The following is an 18,532-nucleotide window of genomic DNA, read 5'->3' as shown; positions in this document are numbered from 1 at the left end:
ATTTCTTTGCTGTCTCCTGACTTTAGAAAAGGATAATAAAAATCAGCCCTTTTCTTGTAAAATATCAAGACAAGGTGAAAGATGTACTCAGCTGTTCAGATGGATGGCACAAATTTAGCTAAGTTCTTGCAGGGATGGATTTGGCCAAAATTATCAACTGTTTCTTCATCCATTCATTGCATGAACTATCTCCTCCCACACAATGGCAACTTTGGAGCTGGTATGAAGTTACATTTGGTCAAAATATTTGATAAAAAAGAGAAACCAATTGTTTAAACTGGGTCTACCTAAAGAAAGGGTATACAGCACAGGAAGGACCTGAATCTTTAAACTGTAGGCTTGATCTACTGCTGCATTTCATCTAGGTGTATGAGGTATGAACCCATTACAGTCATGGGAGTTAGGTAAATCTGACCCCCTCTCTATAATGAGTCGCCACTCTTCTTTGTCCCTGCTGTAATAGATCTTGTTTAGGGCTACAGGAGTAGCTTGGCAGGAAGCGAGGGAGGAAACCCAGGGCAGTTCAAACCTGTTTGACTTGCTTGGTACAAAGCTTTTGATTAGTTTAATTTAGTTGTGGATCTCACCTACTTCCATTCTGTTTGCCAGTGATTCTGCCTGCAGTTATCTTGTATGCTCCCATGTACATTGTCCCATCTATCTATCCTCTGTGCAAGTGTACAATACAAACTCTTCATAAAAATGGCAACAGGCAAAAGGCAAAAGATGCAGCCTTAGGCCCCTTCATGACATGGCTGTAGGGGGGTCTATCTTCAGGGCAGTGCTGTTTATATACCAGCATACTTAGGCACATGATGAGGCCCCTGTATCTCTTATAGGGCATGTGCATAGTAGTACCAGTTGGGAAGCCTGGGCATCTCTGAAGATCCTCAATACCCGTGCTAAGGTAGTACAGATGAGATGATCTTGTGCACATCCAGGGGCCTGGATAGTGTTTGTATCATCAGATACACTAGCTTAATTTAGGCTTCAGCAAGCTGCAGATGAACTAAAGTAACCCCAAGATAAGGCCCAGGCAGACAAGCTTTTGTTTTGATCTCATTGCAAATATGTATTTGGAAAAATACAACTTAAGATAGGAGCTTAAGTGAAGCAGAACCTGCAGATTTCATGCTATGCAGCTGCCTCCAGAGCAAACACAATGATGCTATCTGATTAACAGCAATGCAGAGAATGCGGATGTCTTATCAGGGTCGAAGGGGGCAGATCAAACTACGTGGTTCTTGCTGAATTACTGCACTGGGTGGGAGGAAGAGCTTTCCTTTTCTCAGAAAAGATCCCTAGTGGGGTGACCATGCTCATTTCACTAGTGAGATAGACATCTTCAGTATGTGAAGCAATAACAACAGCTGTAGCTATGCACCTTGCCTGGGGGTGGTTGCTGGTGAAAGGGTTTGTTCATCCTTAAAGCAAGAGAATGCTGAGGATTGAGGAAGGGTCTCAAGCCAGGAAGCCAAAACACTGGTACAAGCAGCATTTAACCTGGGTTTCCAAAGAAGTCTATGAATTGGACATCTAGATACTACTACATTTTAAAGGGATTTGAGCACATAACTCTACTAGAAATGGCAGCCTTCATCTCACCACTTAAAACTATGGCAAGGACAGCCTGTGTCCACTGAGCCACCATAATTATCTCTAACAGGCCTGCTAACTACTCTATAGCTTGCCTCATATTTATGCCCAGATAGATTCTCTCAGTAGTGCACAGACCACATTTGACCCTGGAGTTCAAGGGAATTCTTGCAAGACTATACATGGCATGGTCCTTCTCTAACCACCCACCACTGCTGGCCCATGCCAGTGAGGACAGAAAGAGCTTGCTGAATAGCCCCAAAGGTCCAAATCTTCTTTGTGCTCTTGTCCCACATCCCAGCACAAGGCTCAAGCAAACTGGAACAGTCACTATCCCAGTAATACCACAGCTACAAGAGGGCTCCCTGATCACTAGCTTCCAAAGCAGCATTTCATGGGAGCATAGTACAGGGCTGGCTATTCCAGGCTGCAGCTGCACATGACCATTGCAACAATAAGTCTATGCCCTACTTGTCATCTCAGGCTCATCCACTATCCTGCCAGGATTCCCTCCATCACCTCAAGACACCTCATGGAGAGCAAGGCACAAGAGCTGAGTGTTCATCCCAGCCTCAGGTTGGAGAATGTTTTTAGTACTCATTGCTAGGTCTCTAGAAAGCTATGGGATTTGTTCTTTCTTCTTACCATTCTCCTGTGGTCCCAGAAGGCCAAAATATCCCACAAGCCACTGCTTTGGGGAGCTGTATCAGGAAATAGGGAACAAGTAGGTAGTGTTACATTCCTGGGTATACACACTGCAGTGCAAGCATGAATGTACACTCAGGTTCAGCAGATTCAGGATGTGGACACTCCACACATATGGTGCATGCACCATATCAGCTTCATGTACACTGTTCCTTTCTCTAGTGTAGTTTTCTTCTCTACTACTCTGTAGATGCAAGATCTTGCTGTTATTTTTTCCTGTTAAAATGCAATTTAATACTCATAGAAACTGCTGGAATTTAACCCAGAAGGCCAAAGCCCTTTGCTTATCTGCAGGACAGGAAGAACACTACATTCCTCTGTCAACAGCCCTACCAGTGCCCTGCTCTGGAGACAGCTGTCTTAGAGGAAAGAGCATAGCTCATTTTCTCCAGACCATGCAGTTCTTAGCCACAAACCTATTCAGGCCAAAAAGGGCAGCAATTTATGTGAATGAACCATCCCCTCCACTTGGAAATGATCTCATCTGATAATCTGGAGAGATTCACAGACCAGGAACATATTTATTCTTTCTTGATTTGTGCATTTAATTGTATGAGTCACTTGTTCTAGTGAAAGGTCTCATACTTTTAGAAGACAAGCTAAGGATGGGAGCCTTGAAGGATGCTGCACTCCTTTAGTACTCGTCACCTGAGTGCTTTGGAAACATTAGCTATACTGCTACCCATTTTACACAGGAGAGAATTAAAACAAGACAGAGAAAATAAGGGCCTTACTTTCAGAGAACTTCAACACATCCAGGTCAACAGGAGGCCAGGAAAAGACAAACGAGTCCTGACTCCTGTCCAGTTCTATAGCTACGCCTCATGCAGGTCAGCTCTTTTCAAATTTCCCCCATAAAACATGGTCAGACTACACTAACCCCAAACTTCTCTTAAGGACAGACTGCTGCACTGTATTTACCTGAATCTAAGACAACTTTGAACATAAGATGACACCCCCCACTTACCCCAGTAATTAGATTCTATACAAATTTGTTATAATTTTCCATGTATACAATGGAAAGTCATCTTAAATTCATCCCCCCCACTGATGTGGTTGGGAAAGTGGCACTGGTGAGTTAGATGACCTGACTCCTGCACCTGGCCTGCCCGCACTTCCTTGGTGCTTGCTCCCTCCCCACACTACTGCCTCCCCTGGTGCCTACCCCCCTTGCCTACTCCACTCTGCCACCACTTCCCTACGTAGTGGTTCTGGCTCCAGCCCCGGCCCCGGCCCCGGCCCCGAGCATAGAGAACACAGTGACCTCAACCCTGGCCAGGTAGGAGCAGAGACAGCTCTGGCCCTGATTTACAGCAGGGAGCCCTGGCAGCTTGGGCCCAAGTTGTGGACAGAGCCAGAACCACAGCAGCTCTCCTTTGGCTATGAAGTCTCTCCCCACCAACTCCCTCCTGCTCCCCCCACCCTCCCACACAGTGCAGTCTCCCCCATGGTTTCCTCACTGCATGTACCCTCCCTGCCTCATGAGCTACCCTGGCCAAGCAGCAATGACAGCAACAGCTCCGGCCCTGGCCCTGCTCTGCCCTTAAGACTATGCACAAGTGACAGCTGTGGCCCCAGGACTGGGCCAGGGTCAGGGTTGGAGCTGCAGCAGCTGCCTGCCCCAGCCTGATACCTGAATTCAAGACGATGCTTTTTCTCCCACTTCGGGGAAAAAAAATTCCTTACCTTGGATTTGAGTAAATATGGTAATTGTGAGGTTTTTATAGTGGACAAAAGCAATATTCTTGCGGCCTTACCAACAAAGGCTCAGCCCAGACTTCCCAAGTTAATACCAGCCAGCCCAGCCGCTGCTACACTTGCAGATTCACTCACACACAAATGTTTCTTTTTTGCCCATTCTTTTGTAAATAGCCAAGCCAGCTGGAATTTGTTGTGGATAAAAATTACACTTGCTCAGCAAACTTTTCCACAGAAGGGATTCATTTTAATTTTGTGTGTGGCTGGAGTACAACATGTTTGTCTTCTGTTTTATTTCAGCAGAAGAGAGCTTTTCATTTCATTCTCTCTCTCTCTCTCTCTCTGCCCCCCTCCCCGCCCTTTTTAAAAGCAGCATGGTTAATATCTAAACCACATCATCAGTTTACATGAAAAGTTACCTTGAGACAGGAAGGGAAGAGCCTCATTAGATTGCTTAATTGAAGCCCTAAACCAAATATCATCATTGAAGACTGCAACAAAGGCCAAGACAGAATCATCATTATCATCTTGTCCCCCACCTGCATATCACAAGCCAATGAATTATACCCAGCAACTGACTTAGTTCACACATGTAGCATTTCATACAGTTCTCACTTAATTGCCATCTCAGCCACTCCCAGGGTACTGGACTGAGAGTTGGAGGACCTGGGTTCTATTCCTTGCTCTCTTGCATCCCTTCTGTGTGCCTCCCTTTCCCCATATATACAATGGGGGTAAATGATGCTGGCTTGTAAAACACTATCAACTTGCTGACCTTGAACTGCAATCAGATGTGCACTCAGAATGGTAAAAGCACAGTGACAGTATACACAAGATATTATATTACATATACACTAGATCAGTAGTCAGCAATGTTTTGTGGTGGTGGGGCAGAATGGCCCAGCTTATATCTGAGTGGTAGGACCCAGCCACTGCTGCTTCTCCCCTCTGCCCAGCTGCTACATGGTATTCTGGCTGAGGCATAGGTGAAGCCCCTGCCACTGAACATCACAGATGGTCCAGCTCTGTAGGCCGTAATAGGCTGGTGACCCCTCTGCTTGATACCACAGAACTGAGCTGAATTCAAGTTGTGGTAATGGCTACAGGTACTTTACCTTTTTTCAATCTCCTAAAAGGCTGAAAAGAATTTTGTTTTACACCAACTTTGTCATCACACTAATTGCTCAGAAGGAACTAAAATCCATTGCTTCCAGCATTGATTCAGTAGAAGTTTTTTCCTGAAAGGAGTACCAGTAAGAAACTTCCCTTCAGATGAGCGCCAAGTTAGAGCAAGGAAGAGAAACACTGCTATACTTATATTTAGTTTATAAACCTGGGAACCCTGAAGCAGCAGACAGCTAAAATTATGGAGACGGTGTTTATGTTGACTGTGTGTTTTGTCACAATGCGAATGGAGAGTGCATTTTTTCCCTGGACTGGAATGTTGTTTCTTTCCATCTGAAACAGAGCTTGAGGGACATACATTTTGTTAAAAAGGGCTGGAGGACTCTTAAGTGGAAGATTTCTCATTTTATTCCCTTTCTCTCCACAACACGTGTACACACACACACACACACACACACACACACACACACTGTCCCCACATTGAAAAATTCAGCACATTGTTTCCCCATTTTACAAGCAACAGAACTTTCCCATCGCAGCAGAGGAGTTCGTACTCTTGCTTGCATACGTGTGCGCATACACACTGCCAAGTAAATGACTAAAAGGTAGAAGTTACAGGGAGTACACAAGCGTGGGGTTAACCTATAAAAGCAGTGGTGGTCCACCAAAGGAATCATGGAGGGCCTGGCAGATGAGGCCCATCCATCAGGCCCTCTGTTCCATCCATCAGTAGAGGCTGCTACAGAGTATCAAGAAGAGCTAATAAAATATATCCTTAACATAAAAACAGCCTCATAATCTATATGTAAGCAAAGCTAAGTGCCCCAGGCTGCTAGGCACCAGGAGCTAAAGAACTGTCCAATAAGAGTGACAGGGTAAGGTGGGGTGGCCAACCCACTGCACGTCACAAGGGGGCACGCTGGCACTGTGTGGCATGTGAAGGCTTTTAGGAGTGAAGGGGAGATGGCATCAGGGAAGAGGGAAGAGGGGCTAGTGCAGCTGGCAATGAAGAGGGGAGGAAAAGACCGGGGTGGGGGCTGCACTGCCCCTGCTGACCTGGTCAGCTGCCTCCAGTGAACTTGGCTCTGCTGGAGAGAAGCAGCCCCGTGCGCCTGGCTACAGAGAGGCTATGCACAGGACACAGCCCCCTGCCTGCACAGGCTGGATGCAAGACACAGTTGGAGGTGCCCAGCTGCAAGGGCTGAATACAGGACAACTGCAGCCACAGCTGGGCTCTCTGTAACCCCAGGACAGGTAAGACTAACCTCTCCCTGCTCTCTGGTGTTCAGCAACACCCCAAACTATAGGCCACAAAAAGGTTTTACCCAGGGTGTAAAACCTGTCCATTGCACCTCTGTCCTGCCCAGCCCGGCTTGGCAATCCCAAACCAGGACTTGCATGCCTGTGGCAAGCTCCTAATCTGGGAAGCTCAGATTCAGACTAGCCTTGTCACTGCCCCTTGCCAAGGCCTCTGTGCCCCCACAAACACAGCAGGACCCCCTCAGGCAGCCCCACATGCCTGAGTACTGCCCCACACTGAGCCTGCTGTCCAGTTACATCTGCACCCAGTGTTCTCATGTCACTGTCTCACAATGAGTTTCAGGACAGAGATACCATGGACTGGCACAGCCCCAGAGCCAGCCTTCACAGGCACTTCACCCACTGCCCCAGGGAATCACCCAGGGGGCTGAGGGTGTGACTGGGGGAAACTCCATTAGGAGTTGCCACTGAGGGGGCTGCCCAGTGAAGGGAGAGAAAGGGCTGCTCTAGGGGACCTCACTAACTCCCTGCAGGCATCCTCTTGGCATGCAGTGGCCCAAGGATGCAACTTGTCCTGTCAATGTCCTGGGTTTTGAAGGTGCCATTTCATGAAGCCCTGCTTGTGCCAGAGTGCTGTGCCATCCCTGGGCCTTGCTCCATCTCTCCCATGGGAAGTGCAGACCCTGAAGCTGTCACTGGGCACATGGCAAATCCATCATCGAAAGCATCTTTAGGTGCCTCAACAGAGGCTGCCACAGGACATAGATACCAGTTTCACCTGTCACCATAAAATAATAAAGCTATTACAGCTGATAAGCAACATGGAAGCCCATAGCCCTGAAACTCCCTTGCCAAATAGCCCATGCACAACTAGCACACAGTAGTGGTTTTCCTTGAAGTAGCCACAAGAAATCCTTTTGTCTTTTTCATTCTAAACCCAAGGATGCCAAGCAACAAAACGGGTGCATCAATCCGCAGCACGTGTGCCACAGGTAGCAACCGTGTGGCATATGAGACGTAGCCACTCCGTAAAAAGGGAGCTGGAAGGGAAATGGGGGGCTTGAGACCCTTGTTACATGGGAGAGACAGGCAGCAGGACACTTCTGTAGGAGGAGGTGTCACTGCCAAGAGCCAGGTTAACCTTCCCCTGGCTCTGCAGATGCTGCCAAATTAAGGGCTTTGGATTCTTGCTTGCCACATAAAAATACAGCATCTCCAAGGCCAGGGAAGAGTTAATTTGGCCCTTGACAGTGACATCTCTCATAGCACTGTTCTGCTGCTGGTGTTACATGGGGCCAAAGACTCTATCCTGCTGCCATTCTGCCACAGGATGAAAACTATCAGGTACAGCTCTGGGGAGCAAGGATCAGTGGCACAGGAAAAGGTTGAGGGGAGGGGCTTAACTTGTGGCATACCTGCCAAAAAGACTGATTACCTACCACTGGGATAAGGAGGCATATGTCCGAGTTAAATCCCTCTCTAACATCCAACACCCAGATAGCCAATCATCAATGGATGTGAAAACGCAGGGAAAAACCTATTACCATGAAGCAGTAACACACAACATATAACCACAGACAGGTTATGTGCTGGAGCAGGACTTGCCTCATTCAATGATAGAAGTTGTGGTGCCCCTAGTGCCTGGGCTATCCTTGCGCTGCCCACGCCGTTCCTCATGCTTGGACCATCGCTTGCAGGATAGCAAGTCCTACAAACCACTGCTTCGTGAAATAGTTTAGGAACTCTGACATCATTTGCGCTAAGGCAAAGTAATATGAGTGCACCTATCCCCACTGTACTTACTCTCTGTCTCCTAACTATCCATCTTGCATGAGGTGACAGTGGGATGATTTCCAAGCAGTACATGCCTATTTTGACAGGGGGAAAATGATGAGTAGTTTCTCCGTTAGGTGCCAGTGTAAGAGTTGGAGCCCTCTTGTGACTCACTGCAGCAGTGCTGCTGAGGCTTGTGCAGGTCTGGAACATAAGAGTGCTATCCTGGTATATAGTCCCATGTTTGTCCCAAACACTTGTCTGCTTTAATGGTGCAGGAGCTGAGGTGATAGTTCTTCGATGAACAAAGGGGTCACTCTTTGCCTCAGGATGGCTGGAAAAAATTTTTTATTAGTCCAAGGAGAAAAGGAAACAAGTTTTTTGCCTATATCAGCATTTAATTGGGCCCACAAGACGCATTTTAATAAGTCTTTTCCTAATAGTCTTGCTGTAGGAAAAGTCAGTGGCTACACTTGGTTGCTTACACCAAAAGTACCGCCCTAAATATTGGAATGCCTGGCACGTTTTCATTCAATAATTAAAGTACTTGGCCTTTGCTGGAAGTACAGAATTACTACAGGCTAAATCTGGAGAGCACTGCTTGAACTAATGCCAGAAAGCTTAATTTTTATGATTGTAACTAAAACCAAATGAATCATTTATTTAAAAGAACTCTAACTTGGATTTTTAGTGACATATAAAAATAATTACTTTTACTTTGCCTTTTATACTGCACCAGCATTTTGATCTATGGCTTCCTATTCGAAAAAGGAATTATGAGTACAACTGCTGGCAATTAAGAAGTCTTTTGTTTTAAGTGCAAATATTTTGTTGCTTAAATGTGTTCAATGCTCATTTCCCCTTCTGCTGGCAACTTCTCTATTTGTTTGCTTTGAAGCTGATGCCCACTAAAAAATGCCTTTCAGCCCTATTTGCAAAAATACAGCTCTACCGGAATCACATAGCTAATGAACCACATATGATGTGATGAGGGAAATGCACACCAGAAGTCATAACATATACAGGTTTTATTTAACACAAGTTCAGTGTAACAATCACAACCCCTAACAGTATTAAGCCACAGGTCTTGAAGAAATGCAGATTCCATGCTGATTTTAAGAAGTTGCCATTATGTTGGATAGCCTTTCTATTACAATTATTATGGATAATTCTAGACAGAATACAATGGGAAGTTCTCTTATGATACACAATATGGTGGTTTGCTTTCCTCTGAGGCTATTCCATGACTTGGATCATAATGTGCTTTTCTTTTGTGCTGCGCATACTCCATTGATGTAGAGCAGGCACACCGAACACAGCTTCTTCAAGTTTTGTGATTATACTGTGCGAGGGTTTTCAAAGGGTGGCAGCCTTCATTTCAGCCAGATCCATTTGTCACCCATATCAGCATTATAGCCTCTTTCATAATAGTGGCCGGGAAGCTAGGGAAAAAAAAAACAAGAGTTTGTTCAGTTGGGGCCATCCCTGAAGTTCATCCATCAGCTCATCTGACGCACCAGTTTTCAGTGGGTGAGTGCTCAGCACTTTCAGAAAAATCTTACTCTTACTTGAGTTGCGCAGCCAAAAACTGAACCCACCCCAAAACTCTTTGGCTCTTAGGTTGACAACTTAGTCAATTTGTATACCTACCTGTGATTTTTAGAAAGGTATTTTAAGAAATGGCTCCAAAGAGTTAAAGCTTGAATCACAGCATGTGCTACAGAAATGGAATCAGTCAGTATAAGCTAATGCCAAAAATGGTACATATTAAATATACAAAAGATCACATGCATGAAAAATTCAGTTAATTACTACATTAAGTTAGATCACTTAAAGCTCATTAAAAATTCTGCCTTTAGGTGCTGAATATCAATTCAATAAAGCAGAAAACCCTAGAGAGAGATCAGTGTTTTCCTTATTTTTTTGCATTTTCTACTTTACAGAGGACAACTAAGACTCCTCATACCATTTAGTTAGGTCTCAAGGAATTAGTTTTGAAGAACAAAGTGACAACTTTTGACTGGAACTTCAGAATCCTGTTGCTCTAGGCTATTTATACAAAAATTAACACATTTTCAAGTAGAATTATATTAAATAAACATGGTTTCTTAAATGGAAAACCATCTTCTTTGGGTAGATCCAAGGAGTTTTTCCCTTAACATTCTAGGAAAAGTTAGTGTATTTCTGAGGAAGTATCTCACTTTTACTTCAGGCCTGATCCCATGGACACAAGATCTAATTTCCTAAACTATTTTGGTAAAATATTTATTTAAAAGTGATTCTGCTTAATGATTCTTCTGACCAGAGTTACCCATCTGAATTATATTGGTGTAGAGACTATAAGGGACAAGGAATGTGACCAGAAATGACATCTGATATGACGACAGTTTTGGAAAACAAAAGGAATTGATGTAAACAGAGAGAGGAATACAGGAAAGGTGATAAGGTAAAGCCTAACCTGAGAGGGAGTAGAAAGATGGGTTATCAGTGAAGTGAAGCAAGTGGAGATGCAGTAAAAGAAATGAATCACAGTTTTAGTACTTAGCAGTTCAGAGGGAAGCTGCTGTAGGCTGTATGCTGGAGCTAAGCAGCAGATCAGCTGCCTCTGTGCAAACAAGCATATGTGAAACTGAAGTGCAGGCCTGAGCAAGATGATCCTTTTGCTGACAGCCTTGTACAGTGAGTCAAGATGCACAAGGCTGTTCTATACTGAGTGCCTCCTATAAGGATTTGGAAGGAAAGGAGTGTATGCTCTCTTGGCAAGCAATGCATGTGAACAGAAAATAGGGCTTGTATCACCTGGCTTGTATCCTCAGTGTACAACAAGCATGAGAACTCCTGGCTGCTCGGGGGAAAAGTCTGATTGAAAAACAATTTAATTTCAAGCTTCTCAAGTTTTTGTTCAAGTAATGGCATTTTTAAAGGATTAAAAACCAGCCTAAGTTTCAATCTACCAAAGGAAGATCTGCTGGTACTAAAATATACTAGCAAACCCTCCTAGGGTAGAGACAGCCTACGTCAGCTACAAAGTACTTTTGCTGGTACTTTAGCTTATAGCCAGTTCCAAGAGAAATACATGCTTACAAGCAAAAGCATGTCTCCCAGGTATAACAACTGCATCCTTCCAGGGATTTCTGTTAGTTTAGAAATGTGGTAAAATTACAAAACAAGTCACAACAAGTTCACATTACTACCTGAGGAAAAGTTTCTAGTGTGGGCCCAGTCTAAACAGATATTTAACAGGTACACAAAAAAGTCCTGGTCCTGCTATCCTGTTCTGGTAGGTGAAAACAGAGGTCCAGGATCAGGGCATGAAGGAGTTATTCGTTAAATTGCTAGGTATATACAATACCTTAGAAAGAAGAGGCAAGGTAGAAATAAAGATAAATACATTTCTGCTTTAAGTCTCATGTATTTAAAAAAAAAAAATAGAAAAAAAGGGAGAGAATGACTTGAAGGAAACAATGGCAATATGAAAATGCCAGAAATCGTCATGTTCCTATTTTCAAAAATAAGATGACAAAGGAAGTAATTTCTACAAGATCAAATAGTAACTAATATCAACTATACAAAGCACCTCAGTTTTGTAAGCTAGTAATAAAGAAGTGAAGAAACCAACAGACTAAAGATCTACTGTGATTAAGGATTTTTTAAAAGACTGCCAAATTACAATGAAATTATTTTGAAACCTAAACACTGAAAAGAATGTAAGCGGTGTTATATTGAATGTTATATTGTCAGATCAATGGTCCATTTTTTCTAATTCTACTACATCTTTTTTGAGATGCAGAGAATCCTCTACCTGAAATGGGGGTGCACCATGGATTTATATGGTGTCATGATGATGTTTTCTGCTTTGTTTTCAATTGCCTTCTTAATGATGCCCAACATGTCACTGGCTTTTTTTCAGTTGGTGCTGCACATTGAACTGATGTTTTTAGAGAACTATCTATAACAAGTCCAAGGTCTTTTTCCTAACAGCTAGTTCAGAGCCCACCCTTGCATACGTAGATACCTGTGGTTATTTTTCTCCATGTGCATTACTTCGCACTTGTCAGCACTGACTGTCAGGGTGCCTGTAGACATGTGGGGAGGCTGCTGAAGCGTGCTAATTAGCGTGCCTCCAGCAGCCTCTGCATCTCATGTATCAGCATCCCTGTACTTCAAAATGGCGACGGGGTGCTTTAACTAAAGCTTATCAAATGAGCTCCGGCTAAAGCACCCACCCCACCATTTTGAAATGCAGGGATGCTGATACACAAGACACTGAGGGTGCTTTAATTAGAGCAGCTCTCAGAGCTGCTCTAATTAAAGCGCCAGGCCCTGCCCCCAGAGCACATGTAAAAACGCCCTCAGCTACCGGATACAAGTTTAATATTGGTGACTGTGACAGAGGGTCGTCTCAGGGGCCTTTCAAAATGCTGCACCACCCACCTGTCTCAGGCAGTCCACCCACCTGACTTGCCCGTCACGTTTTTGATGTCCTTGATAAGTTGGTTCTGAGGTGGGAGGCTGCCCATTTAATGCCCGATTCCAAAGGTGTAATACACCTCCCCATTACCATGTCCCATGCCTCACAGATGGCATCCAAATTACTTCCAACTCCCCAGCCCCATTGCTAGGCTGCATTCGAACTCTCACCCAAACCTGGCCTCAGGCATCTGGAGGCTTACTTGGGCCACATGCCCCCTCACTGGGGTCTCACACTATCCCCTTGCTGGGATAAGTACTCTGCCCCCTCACTGAGGCTCGCTCTATCAAACTACGTGCAGTCCTTCAGGCCCCTCTCACAGATTCTACTCTATGCAGCTGCTGCTCAGCCCTTCAGGCCCACTTGCGCGGACCCTACTCTATGCCATCTATGCACAGCCCTTCAGGTCCCCACACGGGCCCTACTCTATGCAGCCTACTGCTCAGCTGTTCCCTCACATTTCTATGCTGCGACCATCACACTGCCCCCTCCCTGGGGATTTCTGGGCCTTACATCCATGGGGCATCAGGAGTCTGTCTATGTGCCTGGACCCTGCCTCTGCCCCCTCTATGGGGCTACCCACCAGGTTGTGGGGGCTGAGGTTATACGGCACCCCATACTCGCCTTTCACTATGGAGGCACTGGTGTGGCATTTCCTGGGGACCATCCCAGCACAGGCATCCTCACCACACCCTTCTTCCCAGCAGGGTGTAGTTTTAGGTCATGCCCCAGGACCAGGAACCTTCTCCATCTTCATAGGTCCTGCCCTGCCCTCCAGGTGTTCTGGGAGCAGCAGCTCCGGCTGGGCAATGTTACCCCTCTGGCTCCCTCCAGCAACAGCCAGCTCAGTCCCGAGGGCCTGGATTTATATTGGGGCTGCTCAGCCCCATCCTCCAATCCAGGAGTCCTCCCACAGTCATGTGACAGTCTCATTAGGCTGCACCGCACCTGTTCTATGGCCTTCTTAAGCCTCTTTAAGTGGCAGGCACTAAAAGTGCCCAGCCACAGTGATATACACGCATTTTTCCCTTCTTCCCCAACAGATTGTTGCTTACAAATATCAGGAGACCAATGTCCATTATTATTACTTTTTTTTAAGAATAAATGTCTGGGTAAAGTACAATTTAAAACACCCATATGAAAAAGGAACAATTACATATCAATATGATCTATAGCAGCATATGATCTATGCCACAGAAATATCAATGTTAAATTAGAATATGGCCTCATTTCAGTTTAAAATGAGAAAGCAGACAATTTCCATAGAAGTATCAGCAGAAAAAGGTTTACATGTTTTGAATGTACACAGGCACCACCCCACTACATCAGAAAACATTATAAGTCACTCTTGATCAGTTTTTCCAAGGTTTTTAATTTAAAGTTGTCTTTTAATGCCTTGTCTAAATATCAGAAGCAATCATGCAGTCCTGTTAACAGCAACTCCTGCAGAGCAAAGAGTAGATTTGTGGTAGAAACAAAATGATTACACTGTCTCTGCACCACAAATTTACAGTGGCAGGCCAGAGAGAAAACTATCGGGCCATCAAGCCTGCTGCGTCCAGCCTGCATCCATTAATTCCAGCAAAAAACTGCACTCTCCAGCCTTCTCTAGGCAGCATTTAATTGGCCCTTTGATATTTAAGAGAGATTCCCAGATGATAATCAGATTATTAAAGCAATGGGGGCTCTCTGGGAAACTACATGCGTTTTATGATTTTGTTTTTGGGTAAATCTTTAAAGCGTACCAAGCCTCCAACAAAATTCAAATTCATTTTCATTGTCCAATTTAAATTCCCCATGTGTTTTTTGTTAAATATACACAGTACATCAAAGCAATTTCTTAATATGTATTCATCCATACTCTGTCATTCACAGCAAGCCTTGGCAGAAATATTTGTTAGACTACAGAGCCAAGATTATCTGCAATTGGGGATGTATTATGGGCACACACTTGAAATTGCTAAAAAATTCAAAAGGGAAAATAAGAGCAAATGAAACTACATATCTAGTAAGCAGTGTCATGCAGCTGTTATGCACTAACCTACAACAGAGAAAGGAACATGAGTATTTCAAAAGGGGAGTTTTTACAAGAGTAGTACACTTCAAAAACTATTTTCCTTAGCTGTTCATAAGAGATGATGCACATATCAGAACGAAAAGACTGACTCTGCAAGGTGGGAGGAGGGAATCTTTTCCATTTCGGCATTAGAATCAAAGTCGGGATGCTCTTTGTTAATTCCAAAACAGCTTGTGGGCACGTGCAGTTTAGTTGTAAGATGATTTTTCTCCTCTTATGCCCTATACAGATTCTAGGTCAGGGGTAGGAAACCCCCGGCATGTGTACTACAGCGTGGCACAAAAGGCATTTTGCCTGGCACATGCACCTCAGGGAAGGGACCAGGGCTGTGCTGCCACAACAAGCATTGGAACACCAACATCTTACAAGTTGAGGTTATGGGTGTTTTTGGCACTCTGCCCAAAAACATTGCCAACCTCTGTTCTAGTTTTTACATGTGTGAGTGCACTCTGCCTACCAGTCCCATTATCTTCTTCCCACTTAAAACTAGGATCCAAAAAAAGCAGTTTACTCACACAGAGGCCTGTCTTAGAGGTGAAAAGGAAAGGTTAACAACACTTTTTTTCCCCCGAAACCTCTGCATAAGAACAACAAACGATATAGCAAGGGTTGTCAACCAAGGGTACAGGGAATTTGCATGCAGCAGCCAGGGGGATACACTTATTAAAAACAGTTGAAAACCCCTGCAATATAATAATGCACAGCAATGAAAATAAGCCAATGCCATACAGTTAGCAAGCAGCTGGTTTATTTGTGAAACTACTCTGTCCTGAAGAAACCTTACTACTTTCAGTTAGACTTGAGTTAGACAAAAGGGAAGGTCTGGTTGACTAGCAGGAAAATAATAAGAACATTTCTCCAGATCTAGTAAGAGGTAAATATTCAGATCCAGATCTAGCCAATTAAATTGGTTTTGTGGAAACTTAAAGAGCTAGCTGAGGAATCCCTTGCGATGGACAGCTGAACATATGCCATGTCATCTTGTACCCCCTGGCATGAGATGTGCAGCCCAGGAACGGGGTACACATTAGAGCAGGGGCTGGCAACCTTTATAAACCACAAGACAGAAGAACCTACTCCCAGTCAACTGTGGGCAGGGTGGCTACGGCAATGTGACAGCAGTGTGTCGGGGGTTGCCTTTTGCAGGGGCCAGATGCTGCCACTACGTCTCCCCAGCTCCTCCCTCCACCTCCCCAACTGGGGCACAACTGCAGTTTCCAGGCAGTGGGGAACAGTACTGACACTGCTTCTCTCTGCTCCCCCTGGAAGCTACCCAGCCCAGCTCAGCTCCCTAGGGGCTAGAAGCTGTACCAGTACTGCAGCCAGAAACCAGGGGAATGGAGAGAAGGGGTGGTGATGTGGGCACCCAGCTGCCCAACCCTAGCACAGCTCCTCACTGCCCACCCAGCACTGGCGTGGACAGAGGCAAAGCCCTCCAGCTCTGCATGTCCTCCAGCAATCACTACTGGATTCAGCCATCATTTCCCTCCTACTCTTCCCATCCATATGAAAAGGGATAACTGATGAAAAGGGATGGAAAAGGGATGACAGATGAAACCTGAGTCTCAACACTGCAGAGAATTCAAATATGGCCAAAAGGGGTAAATCAAGAGACTTTAAAAAGCATGCAGAAAAGCTAGTAAAACCAAATTACTGTAACAAACAATCTGCTCAAAGAAATTGGCTGAAAGGAATTACACCACTGAAATTTTAAAAGGGCAAATGGGGAAAAAAGATGCAAGAATGACTTCCCACTTAAATGGAACACTGCTACAGAAATGTTATGACTATAAACATGATGAAATGCCTTTTAAAAAAGGTATGTGTTGCAGAGCAGCTAACAGATTCAGCAAGGTGTTTGCTGTATGCTGTGGCAATATTGCACAGATCCTCAAAATAACTTCAAACCAGACATGCAGAGACAGAGCTCTGGAGAATATTAACCATATGAAAGAGTCTAAATCCATCACAGAGTTTGGAACCTGTCTTGTTTGCCAGCATTTCTGGACCAAAGAGAATAACCACTCTCCTTCTCCCAACTGCTGTGTTCACAGCTAAAAATTGTCTATAAATAACACATTTTGAACAACGTTGATCAAAGAGCACTTAAACACGCAAAGACTTCACTGCAAAGCACAGAATCTTTTGTCAATATCCAAGCCTTTTCATTTACTGACCATTTATAGTAAGGACTGTGGCAGCGCCTGCCATCACTGCTACTTGTTAAGGTTTATTTGCTGCACCATTAGAAGCCACAATTTGCAGAGGTTTGCAGCTAAGATCAGTTAACTAACATCCATAAAAAATGAAGTTAAAGAAAAATCACTGTCTTTTTAAAGCACTGTTCAAGAAAAACCACTCCTCTTAAAGAAAAATCCAAAAATTGAAAATAGGTTTAAATATTGTTCTGCTTAATTCTGAGACATTCTTGGGTATTTGCTGTTCTGGCTAAAAAAAATGTAAATTATAGCACAAAGATGTGTTTTTATTTGATGCAAAACTCAAAATGTTTGCATTTCCTTACCAATGTAGTATTCCTGATAAAATCAATATCCATTTTAGCCTGTGCATGGAGTACTGAATTGATAAAAGTACCTACACTTTGCTAAATTGAAGTAAAATATTTATTTATTAGATTTATATGCTGTCCTCTATATAGGCTCAGGGTATCTTATAGTAAGAGACAGAAATACACATAAAAACAAGTAGAATCAAATCTGAAACACAAGCTCCATAAACAGTATCCCAGCTAGCTTTACTTGCAGAATGCCTGCCCAAATAGAAAGCACTTGCAAAAAAAATGTCCAGGCTCAGGCTCTGGCAGGCCTCAAGGGGTAGAGAGGTCCAAAGCAGACAACTGACTGCTGAGAAAGACCTCCCATATATTTTTGCCAGGCAGACTGATGGTTCTAGTAGGAGTCTGCTCTTGGCTGATCTTAAGGATCACAACGGGACTCTGGTGCAGTCAAGCTGGCTGCAGTTGGTGACACACCCTCATTAGAAGGTGGGCTGCTGCGTTCTGCACTGGTTGCAGCTTCCTTATGATCATTTTAGACAAAAACCATGCTCTTGGTCTGTAAGGCAGAACTGCCTGGGGTTGGGGAGTATGGGAGCCAGAGCATTTGGGTTCTCCTTCCAGTTCTGAGTGATTAAGTCTTGAGGGCACAGAGCTGCTTAGAGTCTCCTTGGGCCTGCAGATCTTCAGACTGGCTATGGAGAAAATCAAAGCCCTTTGGGGAAATCCCTATGGGATTGGCTTACTTCCTAATGATGACAGAGGGAGGTGCTGGAATCTCTGTTTCTGGAAGCTTGGAAATGCCAGTCAGAGAAGCATTGGTCTGGGACAGCTCACACAGAGAGGCCCTTGCTGCAAGAAGCAGGTAGAACTAGATGACCTTCTGAGATCCCTTCAAGCCCCATTTTTCTGCAATTCAATGACTTTGCTCAATTCCTCACCTCCTGGACAAAGGCCAGCCAGTCACAGTAGCTATACAAGCCCTGGCCCTTTGTTGGTCACAAAATTGAAAAATCAGTTCCCTGTACAACTAATACCAAGATGCACCTTTCTGCAGATAATCACAATCTTCCCAATACAGTTTAATCAAATGGAAGTTAAAAGCCTTCTCCAGTGGCATAACCAGAATGCTAAAACATCTCTGGCACCAGCATAAGAATACACAGAATTGTAAGAGAAGAACAGCTGGAAGGGACCTCCAGAGGTCATATAGTTCAACTCCCTGCCTCAGGAGGATCTCCCTATCCAGACCATCCTATGCAATCCATAATTTAAAGTATACCTAAGACTACCATGAACCCTGACAGACCTA

General features: G+C 44.4%; 1 protein-coding gene across 1 annotated transcript in view; it reads right to left on the bottom strand.

Moving 5' to 3' along the window:
• Window positions 1-9,170: 9,170 nt before the first annotated feature.
• NDUFA10 (NADH:ubiquinone oxidoreductase subunit A10) overlaps window positions 9,171-18,532 on the bottom strand; it is a 50,953-nt gene continuing 41,591 nt past the window's right edge. The window contains exon 10 of the mRNA XM_019554439.1: window positions 9,171-9,599. Coding sequence (XP_019409984.1) covers window positions 9,531-9,599 — 69 coding nt within the window. The 3' untranslated portion in view covers window positions 9,171-9,530. The remainder of the gene's footprint in view (window positions 9,600-18,532) is intronic.

This window comes from Crocodylus porosus, unplaced genomic scaffold (genome assembly GCF_001723895.1).
Source record: "Crocodylus porosus isolate Cpor-Errol unplaced genomic scaffold, CroPor_comp1, whole genome shotgun sequence".
NCBI lineage: Eukaryota > Metazoa > Chordata > Crocodylia > Crocodylidae > Crocodylus > Crocodylus porosus.
This window is presented reverse-complemented; position numbering and strand designations above follow the sequence as displayed.